This window comes from Oncorhynchus mykiss, chromosome 24, assembly GCF_057628025.1.
Source record: "Oncorhynchus mykiss isolate SJ-2025 chromosome 24, ASM5762802v1, whole genome shotgun sequence".
NCBI lineage: Eukaryota > Metazoa > Chordata > Actinopteri > Salmoniformes > Salmonidae > Oncorhynchus > Oncorhynchus mykiss.
Window position 1 is genome coordinate 28459452 of NC_143045.1, and position 18781 is coordinate 28478232.

At 43.6% G+C, this 18781-nt stretch overlaps 1 protein-coding gene across 1 annotated transcript in view; it reads right to left on the reverse strand.

Annotated features, from left to right (window-relative positions):
* Positions 1 to 7132: 7132 nt before the first annotated feature.
* Positions 7133 to 18781, reverse strand: part of LOC110504117 (2-phosphoxylose phosphatase 1) — a 60100-nt gene continuing 48451 nt past the window's right edge. Inside the window, exons 4-6 of the mRNA XM_021582943.3 lie at positions 12402 to 12528; positions 9127 to 9266; positions 7133 to 9012 (exon numbers count right to left, since the gene is read on the reverse strand). Coding sequence (XP_021438618.3) covers positions 7955 to 9012; positions 9127 to 9266; positions 12402 to 12528 — 1325 coding nt within the window. The 3' untranslated portion in view covers positions 7133 to 7954. The remainder of the gene's footprint in view (positions 9013 to 9126; positions 9267 to 12401; positions 12529 to 18781) is intronic.

Sequence of the window (18781 nt, forward strand, 5' to 3'; positions counted from 1 at the left end):
TGATCAAGCAGTGACTACCTCAGGACTGTCTGATCAAGCAGTGACTACCTCAAGACTGTCTGATCTAGCAGTGACTACCTCAAGACTGTCTGATCTAGCAGTGACTACCTCAAGACTGTCTGATCTAGCAGTGACTACCTCAAGACTGTCTGATCTAGCAGTGACTACCTCAAGACTGTCTGATCTAGCAGTGACTACCTCAAGACTGTCTGATCTAGCAGTGACTACCTCAAGACAGTCTGATCAAGCAGTGACTACCTCAAGACTGTCTGATCAAGCAGTGACTACCTAAAGACTGTCTGATCTAGCAGTGACTACCTCAGGACTGTCTGATCAAGCAGTGACTACCTAAAGACTGTCTGATCTAGCAGTGACTACCTCAAGACTGTCTGATCAAGCAGTGACTACCTAAAGACTGTCTGATCTAGCAGTGACTTCCTCCACACTACTCTATTTTAACAATGACTATCTAGACACTTTTGTCTGTTCCAGTAGTGACTACCTCCACACTGTACTCTGTTCTTACAATGACACTTTAGTCTGTTCTAGTGGTGACGACCTCAACATTTTAGTCTGTTCTAACAGATACTACCACCACATTTTATTCTGTTGTAGCAGTGACTACTTCCAGACTTTAGTAGAAGTGACTACCTCCACACTTTAGACTGTTCTAGGAGTGACTACCTCCACACTTTAGACTGTTCTAGGAGTGACTACCACCCCACTTAAGTCTGTTCTAATAGTGACTACCGCCACACTTTATTCTGTTCTAGGAGTGACTACTTCCACACTTTAGTCTCTTCTAGAAGTGACTACCTCCACACTTTAGTCTCTTCTAGAAGTGACTACCACCCCACTTAAGTCTGTTCTAATAGTGACTACCGCCACACTTTAGTCTGTTCAAGTTGTTACTACCTCCACACTGTACTCTGTTCTAACAATGACTACCTCCACACTTTACTCTGTTCTGGTATTGACTACCTCCACATTTTCCACCTCTTCCTCTGGGGCTTTCTCTCAGCTCCACCATGCCAATAGACGTCTTCCTCTTTAAAACCTTCTTCTCTACAATATGTAATCAATCTATCTCTGTCTCCCTCCTTTTCTTTTCTGTTCCCACACCTGTGGCTTCATCTGTGGTTGGGAGAGTGGGTGGAGACAGCCTCATGTTTGCCATAACCACATCCCTCCCTCCCTCCCTCCCTCCCTTTCATTCCTTCTTTATTTCTTCCTTTCTTTTACTCAACACTCTACTTTCCCTCTGTCTGCGGTGTCAATCACTCCCTCCCAGCCTACATTACTCTCCCTCTATCTGGTTCCCATGTCAACAGAGTAGCCTCTCTATGTGTCTGATTGACTCAGGGTCACAAGCTTTGTTTGGGCATCTACATTCAGGAGGTGTTGGCGTGGTTTAAAGAGTAAAGTAGTTATGGTGTGGGCTCCGACAAACAAGCCAAGTAGCTAACGTGTTCAGACATGCGCGCGCACGCACACACACACACACAGAGGAGACGGAGCTAGTCGTGGCAGTACAACACATTAAAGACTGAGACCTGCTTGAGCTCTCGGGTTGTGGGAGGAAATTGCTGATCCGCCCTGATATACAGTATGACATCAGAGAGAGTGTATGGTAGTGTATGGGTGTCAGACAGACGCTGGAGGGTAGGGAGAAACAGGCAGGGTGAATGGAAAACAGCCTGGTCAAGAGAGGAGAGGAGGGGTTCTATCAATAACAGTGATGTCAGTGCAGGACCAAGAGAAGAGGTGAACAAGACAGTATAGAAATTATATACTAGAGAAGCTGTTTGAAAAAATATAGCCCAATAATGGACTAAAGTAGCCTAACGTTAGTCCTTAGTCTAATGACCTTACATGTTCTGTTTAAAGGTGAATTGGCTCTGGAAGCCAACGTGAATCGATTGTTAATTACGGTATGGTTCTAGAAACATAAATCCCTCTACTTTCATATCACATCAAAATAACTGTACACTTTTTAAACTGGTTTTAGCACAGTTGCACCTAACAGTATTTTTCAGTGACAACATGTTTGTGGCGTTCTTCTACGGTTTACAAACAGGTGTTCGGAGAAGCAGATATCTAATCCACCACAGGCAGTCCACTTCGGTTTGTTTTCAGTAAACACGTGCTGTAACCTGGAGATATGGCAGTGTGGGAACCCTAACCCTATATAAGTGTGTATCAATTGAACCTTTTTAATGTTTTATTTCTCGCTGATACTAAAGATAAGATCCTTATGCTTCCAAAACCTCAAGAGATGCCTGTTAATGTTCAGACCCCCTACAGATGGCGCCTTTGTCCAATGACGTATGTGTGATGTAATGGAATGGCTGTAAAAAAGTGTATCATGTTACTGCCCTGGCACTAAGGATGACAATTAGCTTCTATATCCAACTCCTACACTTTTATATTAATGTGAAAACTAAAATGTTGTTAGTATCGGTGTCAATACATTTCATAAATAGAACAAACACATTCATGATTCATACTACATCAGACAATATCTGGCTGTTTTAGAAGGGTAGGGGCAAAACGTATTCATTACATTCCATATTCCCCGCTTTGTCAAGAAACAACCTATGTTGATGTTGATGGCAACCCTGCCATGTTATTGCATTTTGCAGTCAATATTGTTATTTTTCTGCAAGTTCTGGAAGTGGATAATGGGACAGGTTTACGAGGGCACTTTAGAAAATGAGCCTGTGGAATTGATGTTTTGTCATCGTCAGGATGTTATTCATCGAGATGACACATTACTGGTCAAGGCCAGGGAGTAAACGCTTTAGTTTGTATACATATAGAAAGTATATTGATTGTGCGTTAAGCCCTGTGGTACTCATGACAAACTATTCCTGTGATTCTGGTGGATGGGACACAGTCCAGGCAGCCATTAGTGAAGGTATACTGCCATCTAGTGCTAGAGTTGTACATGACCATGAAAATGAGTCTAGACCAAGGGTGTCCAACTCTTACCCTACGAGGTTCAGGGGCCTGCTGGTTTTCTGTTCTACCTGATATTTATTTGCATACACCTGGTGTCCCAGGTCTAAACCAGTCCCTGTTAGAGGGGAACAATGAAAAAATGCAGTAGAACTGGCTTCGAGGTCCAGTTGAGTTTGAAGGGTCTAGGGAGGCCATAGACTTAGATAGACAACACATCTTTGTATCATTCCAATTATGGCATCTCTGAAAGCACAGGAAGCACCATCAAAAGGTATGTCCATTTTGAAGTAGTAATTGTTCTTCTTCTACTACTTCTATGAGTTGGTAAACAAACTGAAAGGCGTTCATACTGCCACCTGGAGTGTGTTGTTGGAACAGGTAGGAAGCCAAGCTTGGCGATTTACTGCCACCTGCAGTTATGGAATGTTTACTCATAACAGAGTATATATAATTCATTGGCTGATCCCTATTGAGGACCTGGAGGGAATTATGTGATCCTTCCTTAACCCTTAGGAAGTCCCACCCTTCTTCAAAGTGACGCTAACCATGCTAAAGCAGGCTTGTGGGCAGTAGAGTTGTCTATCTAAGCCTATGGTCTAAACCAGGGGTATTCAACTCTTACCCTACGAGGTCTGGAGCCTGCAGGTTTTGTTATACCTGAAAATGAATTGCAAAGACCTGGTGCCCAAGGTCTAAATCAGTCCCTGATTAGAGAGGAACAACTTACAAAAGTGTAAGTGGCTTGGAGGTCCAGAGTTGATGGGTCTAGACTGTTTCACAGAGGAATGATACTCCATCTCCACCTAATAATGTTCAAATGCAATGATAGCCAAGTATGGTGTTCTCTGTGTGGAAATAGTTGTTTGATATTTCAGGAGGTACAGGCAACTCTGTTGCACTATAGAAGAGCTTCTCAACTCAAGTTGTCGAGCACTACGATAACTAATGGTTTCATCATGGCATTGTAATCTGCTAAATGACCAAGACTTGTGGAGACTGGACATCAATGACAGAAATTGAGCTGAATACGACTAGACACTGTGTAGACACTGGCTCTCAGGATCTTGAGTCCCAGTGGCTGTAGGCATCTACCTGACATAACTACTCACCACCAGGGGGCATACATTCCTTCTTATATGACAGTTGAGAGTCCAGGGATATCAATATTCAAAATCTATGTTGATTTCTACGTAGTGGCTATATAAAGTCTACATCCTCTTGAAATTATTTCACATTGTACTGCCTTCAAATGTAATCTAAAAAGGGATTAAATGATATTTTTTGTCATACAGATCTACACAACCTATACATTTTCAAAGTAAAACAAAATTGGATAATTGGATAAGTCTACACCCCCTGAGTTAATACTTGGTAGAAGCAACTTTGGCAGCCAATAGAGCTGTGAATCATTTTCATTAAGATTCTACCAACTTTGCACAACTCTTACAGGCTGACTACACCAATTTATTGCAAAATAAATTTAGAAATCTGTTATTCAATTATTGCACCCACACTGCTCACGGGCGCCAAAGAGCAGTTCTAATTCTGACGCAGATCGTGCTGCAAGTCCTACCTCTCCCATCTCATTGGTTTATAGAAGCAGGTACCCACGTGCCATCTCCTCATTGGTTGTACCCACGTGGGTGACTGAAAGACGAACGAGGTCAGTGGCGGTAATGCACCTAATTTATGAAGTTGCCAATCGCAATATAAAGTCAAGAGAAGAAAAAGCCTGGAAGGAAGAGAGATGACTAGAAACTATTCGGTTGACTGTTTTATGTGTGGATTAATTGGCGGAGTAGAGGACCTTGTGCATTTCAGGTAAAATAACAACTCAATGTTTATATCCCATGACAAATTATCTAGCAACAGCAAGCTAGCTAGCTAAATTGACATAAATGTTTAATGCTTTTCGATGGCGCACGATGGTGCACGGGCGCAGCCGGTTTGGGTTCCGTGTTAGGGCAACATACAGTGGGGCAAAAAAGTATTTATTCAGCCACCAATTGTGCAAGTTCTCCCACTTAAAAAGATGAGAGAGGCCTGTAATTTTCATCATAGGTACACTTCAACTATGACAGACAAAATTAGAAAAAAATCCAGAAAAATCACATTGTAGGATTTTTTATGAATTTCTTTGCAAATTATGGTGGAGAATATGTTTTTGGTCAATACCAAAGGTTAATCTCAATACTTTGTTACATACCCTTTGTTGGCAATGACAGAGGTCAAACATTTTCTGTAAGTCTTCACAAGGTTTTCACACACTGTTGCTGGTATTTTGGCCCATTCCTCCATACAGATCTCCTCTAGAGCAGTGATGTTTTGGGGCTGTTGCTGGGCAACGCAGACTTTCAACTCCCTCCAAAGATTTTCTATGGGGTTGAGATCTGGAGACTGGCAAGGCCACTCCAGGACCTTGAAATGCTTCTTACGAAGCCACTCCTTCGTTGCCCGGGCGGTGTGTTTGGGATCATTGTCATGCTGAAAGACTCAGCCACGTTTCATCTTCAATGCCTTTGCTGATGGAAGGAGGTTTTCACTCAAAATCACACGATACATGGCCCCATTCATTCTTTCCTTTACACGGCTCAGTCGTCCTGGTCCCTTTGCAGAAAAACAGCCCCAAAGCATGATGTTTCCACCCCAATGCTTCACAGTAGGTATGGTGTTCTTTGGATGCAACTCAGCATTCTTTATCCTCCAAACACGACGAGTTGAGTTTTTACCAAAAAGTTATTTTGACCCCACGGGGTGAGATCTTGCGTGGAGCCCCAGATCGAGGGATATTATTAGTGGTCTTGTATGTCTTTCATTTCCTAATAATTGCTCCCACAGTTGATTTCTTCAAACCAAGCTGCTTACCTATTGCAGATTCAGTCTTCCCAGCCTGGTGCAGGTTTACAATTTTGTTTCTGGTGTCCTTTGACAGCTCTTTGGTCTTGGCCATAATGGAGTTTGGAGTGTAACTGTTTGAGGTTGTGGACAGGTGTCTTTTATACTGATAACAAGTTCAAACAGGTGCCATTAATACAGGTAACGAGTGGAGGACAGAGGAGCCTCTTAAAGAAGAAGTTACAGGTCTGTGAGAGCCAGAAATCTTGCTTGCTTGTAGGTGACCAAATACTTATTTTCCACCATAATTTGCAAATAAATCCATTAAAAATCCTACAATGTGATTTTCTGGAATTTTTTTCCTAATTTTGTCTGTCATAGTTGAAGTGTACCTACAATGAAAATTATAGGCCTCTCTCATATTTTTAAGTGGGAGAACTTGCACAATTGGTGGCTGACTAAATACTTTTTTGCCCCACTGCATATCCATTGTTTTTGTAAAAATTGCTCAAGCTCATTAAATTTGGTTGGAAATCATTGATGGACAGCAATATTCAAACCTCATCTGTGATTTTCAAGCAAGTTTAAGTCAGGACTGAGACTAGACCACACAGGAGCACTCAACACCTCTTGGAAAGCCACCCTGGTGTCTTTGGCATTACAATTTGTGTAATTGTCTCACTGAAAAATACAACTCCATCCCAGGGTCAGGTTTTCAGAAGACTGAGTGGGTTTTACTCTAACTTTTTACCTGGGCTTTGCTCCTTTCATAATGATTTTGATCCTGACAAACTCCCCAGTCCCTGCCAATGATAAGCATACCCATACATACCCATACATGATGCTGCCACCACAATACTTGAAAATGTAATGAATTCCAATTTGTTGTAGCTAGATGGCTAATGCTAACGTTAGGGGTTAAGGTTAGGAGAAGGGTTAGCTAACATCCTAATAGTAAAGTAGCTAAATAGCAAAGTTGCCCGTGATGAGATTCAAACACGTAACCTTTGGGTTGCTGGACATTTGCATTATACGCCCAACAATCCACCTTTCGTTGTTGCCTAAGTAACCTTCTATCTTATGTTACCATACCAAACATAACATATCATACTAATTTGAGTGTCCTGGATTTATGTTTACTATGTTACGTCTAGTCTATGAGACTTGGGTAATTCAGAACATACGTTAGCTCGTATGTTTTCACACAATACAGAGACAGTTGTAAGGAAACACGTTTTATTACTTCGTGGCCCACTGTGTAATGTGCTTTATAGTCAAAATTATAATTATTCAAACTGATGAGCATCATTCAAAAAAAAATCCACAGAAATTACAATTACTGATGACATATTTATTAACTGTCATTGCCATCTTACAGCAGCAGTGGAATCTACGTACCATAACAACTAGCCTTCTAGCCTTCACCAAGGTGCATTGGGTGTAAATTGTTGGATTGACTTAATTCTTAACATTGAAATCTACGTCAGCTTAAAGTATGTGGTTGAGTAAACTAAAATAAATTAATTGTACAGCAAAACTGACCCTAATTCTATTGGTCTACAGCACCGTTTTAATCAAAATGTCAGACAATATCAAGACAAACTATAAATGGCAGTTTAGTGTTTCCAGTTTCAACAGCCTTTCTATGCAGGAATTTGGGAAAAGCGGAATCTCAACATTCTCAGTTGGAATGCAGGAATGTGTGAATAAAGTGCCTGAGTCCTTCCACCTCTATTCCTTACAAACATTTCCAAAACTAAGAAATTGTAGAAAGGTCAATGTTGAAATGTGTATAATTGCAGGTTAAGTATCCTGGTGTGATTGTCAACACCACAAGGCTGTCAGTTTAGAAGTCAAACTTTATCGACAAAGACATCTGATCAAGAAGGCATGAAGAGTATGTATAAAGTATGTGAGCACGTGTGTTTGTGTATAGGAATTTGCTGGTGAAAATATGTATTTTTGCAGTGATATGTATGATCAGCATTTATGCTTTCTAGGAATGTTTGTGACTTTAGAAAATGTCAAAAGGACACTACCATCAAAGTGGGAAAAGAGCTATTAACAAATTCCAAAATCAGCTAAATTATAACTCCCTCTTTCTCTGACTCATTCTCTTCTCCTCCTCCTTCTCTCTCTCTATCCTTCCATCTGTCAGTCAGCCTGTCTGTCGGTAGCAGGCGTTGTGGTAGGACGTGGCGTTGAGGACATTGAACATGTCTTTCTTGACGAACGACAGGAAGTTACCCAGGGGGCATAACGGCTGTGCGGCGTTGCGGTCATGTGAGCGACAGAAGGTGGTATGGAAAGTCACATCTTCTCCGTTGTACAGAACCCTCACAAACATGTCTCCCCAATTACCACCCTTTGACCTCTCCCCTTTCAACCAAGCAGCCTTGTTCTGGCCCTGGCCTTGCCCCTTATATTGTCCCTGCGTTGCGGGCGGACTCTTCCACAACTCAAACACAACCCTCGCCGCAAACCTCGGGAAGAGTGCATCCTCCAAGCCCAGAGCGCTTAGTAGTGGTGCGACAGTGACGTCGTGAGCCGAGGACAGGGTGAACGCCTCCTCTCCTCCAGCGCGGGGTTTTCGTCCCCGAGCGTAGGCCTTGGCGACGCGCTCCATCCGATTGGCGGTGCGGTTGAGGTAGGGGTGCGTGGCGAGCACGGCGTAGCGGCGATACAGTCCCACCCTCCTCCTGTCCACCTCGTCCTCTAACTGCTGCCTCCGGATCACAGCGAACTGGGCCAGAGTCAGACAGCCCCCACTGCCGAGAGCAGTCCCTGCTGACACACAGGGGAAGGACAGGCCGTGGCACAGGTGGCACAGCAGAGAGTCTATAGGGTTGGCAGCTCTGAGCTGGCGCGGGGGCAGACCTAGCGTACGGGCCATGTCTGCGTAGGTCCTCTCCAGTTCAGTGTCTGCCGCTCTGAGGCGGTACTGTCTCCTCTGCTCCTCCTCCAGATAGGGGTTCCTGGCAGGACAGTCGCAGGCTGAACCACAGAACAACGTGCTCCACTGGTGGTGGACTGTCAGACGGCTCCAGTCAAAGTCTGGCAGGAACCCATACAGAAGAGCCATCCCGCTCTGGAGGGTGCGGCTCCTGCCCGTAGTCTCCACCCACACCTGCTTGGTCGACAAATTGGGCAGGAGGAGTTTGTGACGCTTGTAGGCTAGGCGAAGGAGCTGGCCATTGCGTAAGTGCTGCACCACACCTGAAGACGGGGAAGACAGAGATTGGTTGAACATTTCAGATGTAAACCCAGTCCATCTGGAATGTGACTGGGTGGTTCATTACGCATCTTTAATGTGATTGAATGGTTGGTTACCTGTCTGAGTGAGCTCACCCATCTCACAGGCGCTGTGGTTAGGGAGGCGGGGCAACGAGCTGAGAGTCCCCTCCCAGCGGCCACGCCCCCCCTGGGCCATGTGACCAATGAAAGAATTCAGCTGGGGGTGGGAGGGTTTCCTGGAAGTTGGAGAGAGATGAGCAAAGATGCAGAAGGCAGGGTAAGGAGGGAGAATAGTTTCCAGCTGGAGAAAGACAGACAGAGACAGTGGGTCGACTCTGCATGCTAGTGCCAACTCACACACACACATGGACGCGCACACACACACACAGACACATGCGCACGCACGCATGCACAGACACACGCTACATCTGCCCCCTAGGATCTTGCCTACATCCCATATGCTAGTGCCAACTCACACACACACACACATGGACGCGCACACACACACACACGCGCACGCACGCACGCACAGACACACGCTACATCTGCCCCCTAGGATCTTGCCTACATCCCATATGCTAGTGCAGAATAGATCCCCATAATTACACACTGATCAAAATAAAAACAGACCCAGATTGTAGACCTTTAGAAATAGTCTCTCTCTCTCTGTTTCTCTCTCTCTGTTTCTCTCTCTCTCTGTTCTCTCTCTCTAAACCTCTTTTCTCTCTCGGTTTCTCTCTCTCTCTACCTCTCTCTACCTCTTCTCTCTCTCTTCTCTCTCTCTCAAGCACACACACATAATCCACACATGGCCCAGAGACAACACAGCCTGCTCAAACACACACTTCTGGTGCATCTCTTGCAGCACCAGCAAAACTGAACTCCTCTCTGAGGGCCACATCTCAACCTCCCCAAGTCTCCCTCCCTCCATCCCTTACTCTCTCTATTTCTCTCTCTCTCTGTCTCACACTCTCGCTTTCTCTCTTCCCACTCTCTACGCTCGACTGTCTTGACCTGCATCTCTCTGTTTCTCTCTCTCCTCCCTCTCTTTCAGTTCTGACTTGGCGTGGAATGTCAGTGCGGAGAGCCAGATGGCATTGAATACTGGACCAGTCACATCAAACACACAGAGAGAGAGAGAGAGAGAGAGAGAGAGAGATAGAGAGAGAGGAGCACTGGGGGAAAGAGGAAGAGAGACAGAAAGGCAGAGTACAGACACAGACTCAGAATACCTGAGTGCTCATGTGGTTTGGGTTATGCCTTCTTATGACATGCCACACATTAGTGAAGATGTGTAATTACGTTGTAGGTTTGGCTTCATAGCAGACATATTCACCAGTCCTCTCAGCTCTGTGAAGGCCAGGCCCAGTGACCACAGTTGACTCAGATTACTGTCTCTTCCTCTGCAAGACCCATCAGCTCAGAATGAAATGCCCATGTTGAATTTTGCAAATGGCCAGAGACTAAGATATCCCAAAAAGAGGAATGGGGAGGAATTTATCGGCCATTTGTTCAGAATGACATGCCAAGATACAAGGTTATGCAAGTCACCAGGGATCACACTGTAGTGCCAATTAAAGTAGACAGAACCCAAGTGCCCTCACACACACTCACACTTTTGATTGAGGCAAGAGCCACAGCAATGACTTCCCTTTCTACAAACAATATATTTTCAGAAACTGCTATCTGCATGATGAGAGACAGAGCAGAGCAGTGGGATGACAGACAGGATGACAGGTGGATGAGAGACAGAGCAGAGCAGTGGGATGACAGACAGGATGACAGGTGAATGAGAGGGGGAGGTGAATAGTGGGATGACAGACAGGATGACAGGTGGATGAGAGGGGGAGCAGAGCAGTGAGATGCAGTGGGATGACAGACAGGATGACAGGTGGATGAAAGGGGGAGGTGACAGTGGGATGACAGACAGGATGACAGGTGGATGAGAGGGGAAGGAGAACAGTGGGATGACAGACAGGATGACAGGTGGATGAGAGGGGGAGGTGACAGTGGTATGACAGACTGGATGACTGGTATAGAGGGGGAGGTGAACAGTGGGATGACAGACAGGATGACAGGTGGATGAGAGGGGGAGTTGACAGTGGGATGACAGACAGGATGACAGGTGGATGAGAAGGGGAGGTGACAGTGGGATGACAGACAGGATGACAGGTGGATGAGAAGGGGAGATGACAGTGGGATGACAGACAGGACGACAAGTGGATGAGGGGGGAGCTGAACAGATAATAAGACAGTAATACACAGAGAGAGAAAAGAATATGGGAAGATGAGAGAACATGAAAGAGAGAGAACATGAAAGAGAGAGATGTCAATTATCAAAATGTGTATGTGTGTGTGTGTGTGTGTGTGTATGTGTGTGTGTGTGTGTGTGTGTCCGTGCGTGCGTGCGTGCGTGTGTGTCCGTGTGTGTGTGTGCGTGTATGTGAGTGTGTGTGTGTGTGTGTATGTGCGTGCGTGCGCTCCAGAGAGTAGCAGGAATAGGAAGCAGTAAACACACCCATCACAATAGTGATGATAATGACAGTCTACCAGAGAGAGAAAGAGATGGAGGGAAAACAAGATGGAGAAAATGAGATAAAAGTTCAAAGGAGAGACAGAATGACTGTTAGACAGTCAACATAGTCACACTTTGAAATAAGGAGAGAGTGTCTCAGTGTAGTCTGATCACTCCGATGCTCCTAGGTCTGAGACTCTGGCCCCAAGCCGGACATGCACCTCCCTGACACTCCAGATAATTACATAGCAGACAAGTCTCATATCCAGTCCCAGAAGGAACAGTCAGACTGAACATCTTGTAGCTCCAAATCCCACACTGCATAACCACAGCTAATCACTTCAACTAACAAGAACAGCTCATATTCTCTTCTCACATTCCCCTCTTCTTCATAGCAATTATTGCTTAAGTTTTTCACCGATGTGCTAACTAGAAAATACTAGGGGGTAAGAGAGGGGAGATGGTTAATTTCACAAGACAAAGTGGTATCATTTTCTGATGCAGTCAAAACCACATTTTTAGGGGGGAATGAGCTGTTGACAAGAGAAATGTGATTATTATGGATGGTTCCTGCCAGCTAGATCTGTTGAGCGAGAGAGAAGGAGAGAGGTGTTTCTGATTCACATGTCTATGCGTCATGTTTTTCTGCCCTGTATTCACAATGATCTAATGGAAACTGTGGAGCTGGAGGGAATACCTCATATTTACACTGGAGACTTAATTCAGGAGGCCATCTTTATTTAACAGAAGGCCTTATTAATGAATGAAAAATGAACAACAGGAGACTACAGACTATTTGTTGCATCATCATTCCCTGGGTTTGGTTGGATGTTCAGTCAGTGGGCGTTGCTCTCACCTCTTTGGGGACAGGGTGCAGTCGATGGCAGGCCGCTTGGTTTTGGGGATGGCGTAAAGGGGGTAACGGTCGCCATGGCGAATCATCACCTGGACAGACAGCAGCTTGTAGTCCACAGGGCTGTGTCCTGGGAGGGGAGAGAACCACGTATATTCATCAACACCACCACCATCATCATCATCATCATCACCATCATCAACATCATCATCACCACCATCATCACCATCACCACCATCATCACCATCAACACCATCATCACCACCATCATCACCATCATCCTCATCACCACCATCAACACCACCATCACCACCATCATCACCATCATCAACATCATCACCACCATCAACATCATCATCACCACCATCACCACCATCATCCTCATCACCACCATCATCACCATCATCACCACCATCAACATCATCATCACCACCATCATCACCATCATCCTCATCACCACCATCATCACCACCATCAACATCATCACCACCATCAACATCATCATCACCACCATCACCACCATCATCCTCATCACCACCATCATCACCATCAACATCATCATCACCACCATCAACATCATCATCACCACCATCACCACCATCATCACCATCATCAACATCATCACCACCATCAACATCATCATCACCACCATCACCACCATCATCACCATCATCCTCATCACCACCATCAACACCATCATCACCACCATCAACATCATCATCACCACCATCATCACCATCATCCTCATCACCACCATCAACACCATCATCACCACCATCAACATCATCATCACCACCATCACCACCATCATCACCATCATCAACATCATCACCACCATCAACATCATCATCACCACCATCACCACCATCATCACCATCATCCTCATCACCACCATCAACACTATCATCACCACCATCAACATCATCATCACCACCATCATCACCATCATCCTCATCACCACCATCAACACCATCATCACCACCATCAACATCATCATCACCACCATCACCACCATCATCACCATCATCAACATCATCACCACCATCAACATCATCATCACCACCATCACCACCATCATCCTCATCACCACCATCATCACCATCAACACCATCATCACCATCGTCATCACCGTCACCACCATCATCACCAAAAAAAAATACAATCTTAGCTTATTCTTGGTGTATTACACCAACACAATATCAGAGGACAGCTTTACAGATAACCTTGAAGTATGTGAAACAAGTGACTCCAATCCTTATTGATAAATCTGAAGTGTTGCCGTCATGAGTCTGTGAGAGATGCATGGTTTGAAGTTAGTAGTTGTCTATTGACTGACAGAGACAAACCGTTCCAGCAGTCAGATGTTCTTCCATACCACAGTGGCCATGAATCATCTGACCTGTGCAAAGCTAAAAATACTGACCGATTAGTGATTTTGAGGTCGGATTGGTTTAGCTTCAATTATTAAAAAAGAATAACGGTTTATGGTTTCGATAGATAAAATGAACAAATCACCCCTTATCCTCTCTATCCTCTAACCATGACCCCTTATCCTCTCTATCCTCTAACCATGACCCTTTATACTCTCTAATCCACTAACCATGACCCTTTATCCTCTCTATCCTCTAACCATGACCCTTATCTTCTCTATCCTCTAACCATGACCCTTTATCCTCTCTATCCTCTAACCATGACCCTTATCCTCTTTAATCCTCTAACCATGACCCTTTATCCTCTCTATCCTCTAACCATGACCCTTTATACTCTCTATCCTCTAACCATGACCCCTTATCCTCTCTATCCTCTAACCATGACCCTTTATCCTCTCGATCCTCTAACCATGACCCTTTATACTCTCTAATCCACTAACCATGACCCTTTATCCTCTCTATCCTCTAACCATGACCCTTATCTTCTCTATCCTCTAACCATGACCCTTATCCTCTCTATCCTCTAACCATGACCCTTTAAATTCTCTATCCTCTAACCATGACCCTTATACTCTCTATCCTCTAACCATGACCCCTTATACTCTCTATCCTCTAACCATGACCCTTTATACTCTCTATCCTCTAACCATGACCCTTTATACTATATATCCTCTAACCATGACCCTTTATACTCTCTATCCTCTAACCATGACCCTTTATACTCTCTATCCTCTAACCATGACCCTTTATACTATATATCCTCTAACCATGACCCTTTATACTCTCTATCCTCTAACCATGACCCTTTATCCTCTCTATCCTCTAACCATGACCCTTTATACTCTCTATCCTCTAACCATGACCCTTTATAATCTCTATCCTCTAACCATGACCCCTTATAATCTCTATCCTCTAACCATGACCCTTTATACTCTCTATCCTCTAACCATGACCCTTTATACTCTCTATCCTCTAACCATGACCCTTTATACTATATATCCTCTAACCATGACCCTTATCTTCTCTATCCTCTAACCATGACCCTTTATCCTCTATCCTCTAACCATGACCCTTATCCTCTCTATCCTCTAACCATGACCCTTTATCCTCTTTAATCCTCTAACCATGACCCTTTATCCTCTCTATCGTCTAACCATGACCCTTATCCTCTCTAATCCTCTAACCATGACCCTTTATCCTCTCTAATCCTCTAACCATGACACTTTATCCTCTCTATCCTCTAACCATGACCCCTTATCCTCTCTATCCTCTAACCATGACCCCTTATACTCTCTTTCCTCTAACCATGACCCTTTATACTCTCTATCCTCTCTATCCTCTAACCATAAACCTTTATACTCTCTATCCTCTAACCATGACACTTTATCCTCTCTATCCTCTAACCATGACCCTTTATACTCTCTATCCTCTAACCATGACCCTTATCCTCTCTATCCTCTAACCATGACCCCTTATACTCTCTATCCTATAACCATGACCCCTTATACTCTCTATCCTCTAACCATGACCCCTTATACTCTCTATCCTCTAACCATGACCCTTATCTTCTCTATCCTCTAACCATGACCCTTTATACTATATCTCCTCTAACCATGACCCCTTATACTCTCTATCCTCTAACCATGACCCTTTATCCTCTCTATCCTCTAACCATGACCCTTATCTTCTCTATCCTCTAACCATGACCCTTATCCTCTCTATCCTCTAACCATGACCCTTTATCCTCTCTATCCTCTAACCATGACCCTTTATACTATATATCCTCTAACCATGACCCCTTATACTCTCTATCCTCTAACCATGACCCTTTATACTCTCTATCCTCTAACCATGACCCTTTATACTATATATCCTCTAACCATGACCCTTTATACTCTCTATCCTCTAACCATGACCCTTTATACTCTCTATCCTCTAACCATGACCCTTTATACTATATATCCTCTAACCATGACCCTTTATACTCTCTATCCTCTAACCATGACCCTTTATCCTCTCTATCCTCTAACCATGACCCTTTATACTCTCTATCCTCTAACCATGACCCTTTATAATCTCTATCCTCTAACCATGACCCCTTATAATCTCTATCCTCTAACCATGACCCTTTATACTCTCTATCCTCTAACCATGACCCTTTATACTCTCTATCCTCTAACCATGACCCTTTATACTATATATCCTCTAACCATGACCCTTATCTTCTCTATCCTCTAACCATGACCCTTTATCCTCTATCCTCTAACCATGACCCTTATCCTCTCTATCCTCTAACCATGACCCTTTATCCTCTTTAATCCTCTAACCATGACCCTTTATCCTCTCTATCCTCTAACCATGACCCTTATCTTCTCTATCCTCTAACCATGACCCTTTATCCTCTCTATCGTCTAACCATGACCCTTATCCTCTCTAATCCTCTAACCATGACCCTTTATCCTCTCTAATCCTCTAACCATGACACTTTATCCTCTCTATCCTCTAACCATGACCCCTTATCCTCTCTATCCTCTAACCATGACCCCTTATACTCTCTTTCCTCTAACCATGACCCTTTATACTCTCTATCCTCTCTATCCTCTAACCATGAACCTTTATACTCTCTATCCTCTAACCATGACACTTTATCCTCTCTATCCTCTAACCATGACCCTTTATACTCTCTATCCTCTAACCATGACCCTTATCCTCTCTATCCTCTAACCATGACCCCTTATACTCTCTATCCTATAACCATGACCCCTTATACTCTCTATCCTCTAACCATGACCCTTTATCCTCTTTCCTCTAACCATGACCACTTATAATCTCTTTCCTCTAACCATGACCCCTTAAAATCTCTATCCTCTAACCATGACCCTTTATCCTCTCTTTCCTCTAACCATGACCACTTATAATCTCTTTCCTCTAACCATGACCCCTTATAATCTCTATCCTCTAACCATGACCCCTTATACTCTCTATCCTCTAACCATGACCCTTTATCCTCTCTTTCCTCTAACCATGACCCTTTATCCTCTCTATCCTCTCTTTCCTCTAACCATGAACCTTTATACTCTCTATCCTCTAACCATGACACTTTATCCTCTCTATCCTCTAACCATGACTCTTTATCCTCTCTATCCTCTAACCATGACCCTTTATATTCTCTATCCTCTAACCATGACCCTTATACTCTCTATCCTCTAACCATGACCCTTTATATTCTCTATCCTCTAACCATGACCCTTATACTCTCTATCCTCTAACCATGACCCCTTATACTCTCTATCCTCTAACCATGACCCTTTATACTCTCTATCCTCTAACCATGACCCTTTATACTATATATCCTCTAACCATGACCCTTTATACTCTCTATCCTCTAACCATGACACTTTATACTCTCTATCCTCTAACCATGACCCTTTATACTATATATCCTCTAACCATGACCCTTTATACTCTCTATCCTCTAACCATGACCCTTTATCCTCTCTATCCTCTAACCATGACCCTTTATACTCTCTATCCTCTAACCATGACCCTTTATAATCTCTATCCTCTAACCATGACCCCTTATAATCTCTATCCTCTAACCATGACCCTTTATACTCTCTATCCTCTAACCATGACCCTTTATACTCTCTATCCTCTAACCATGACCCTTTATACTATATATCCTCTAACCATGACCCTTATCTTCTCTATCCTCTAACCATGACCCTTTATCCTCTATCCTCTAACCATGACCCTTATCCTCTCTATCCTCTAACCATGACCCTTTATCCTCTTTAATCCTCTAACCATGACCCTTTATCCTCTCTATCCTCTAACCATGACCCTTATCTTCTCTATCCTCTAACCATGACCCTTTATCCTCTCTATCGTCTAACCATGACCCTTATCCTCTCTAATCCTCTAACCATGACCCTTTATCCTCTCTAATCCTCTAACCATGACACTTTATCCTCTCTATCCTCTAACCATGACCCCTTATCCTCTCTATCCTCTAACCATGACCCCTTATACTCTCTTTCCTCTAACCATGACCCTTTATACTCTCTATCCTCTCTATCCTCTAACCATGAACCTTTATACTCTCTTTCCTCTAACCATGACCCCTTATAATCTCTATCCTCTAACCATGACCCCTTATACTCTCTATCCTCTAACCATGACCCTTTATCCTCTCTTTCCTCTAACCATGACCCTTTATCCTCTCTATCCTCTCTTTCCTCTAACCATGAACCTTTATCCTCTCTATCCTCTAACCATGACACTTTATCCTCTCTATCCTCTAACCATGACCCTTTATACTCTCTATCCTCTAACCATGACCCTTTATATTCTCTATCCTCTAACCATGACCCTTATACTCTCTATCCTCTAACCATGACCCCTTATACTCTCTATCCTCTAACCATGACCCTTTATACTCTCTATCCTCTAACCATGACCCTTTATACTATATATCCTCTAACCATGACCCTTTATACTCTCTATCCTCTAACCATGACCCTTTATACTCTCTATCCTCTAACCATGACCCTTTATACTATATATCCTCTAACCATGACCCTTTATACTCTCTATCCTCTAACCATGACCCTTTATCCTCTCTATCCTCTAACCATGACCCTTTATACTCTCTATCCTCTAACCATGACCCTTTATAATCTCTATCCTCTAACCATGACCCCTTATAATCTCTATCCTCTAACCATGACCCTTTATACTCTCTATCCTCTAACCATGACCCTTTATACTCTCTATCCTCTAACCATGACCCTTTATACTATATATCCTCTAACCATGACCCTTATCTTCTCTATCCTCTAACCATGACCCTTTATCCTCTATCCTCTAACCATGACCCTTATCCTCTCTATCCTCTAACCATGACCCTTTATCCTCTTTAATCCTCTAACCATGACCCTTTATCCTCTCTAT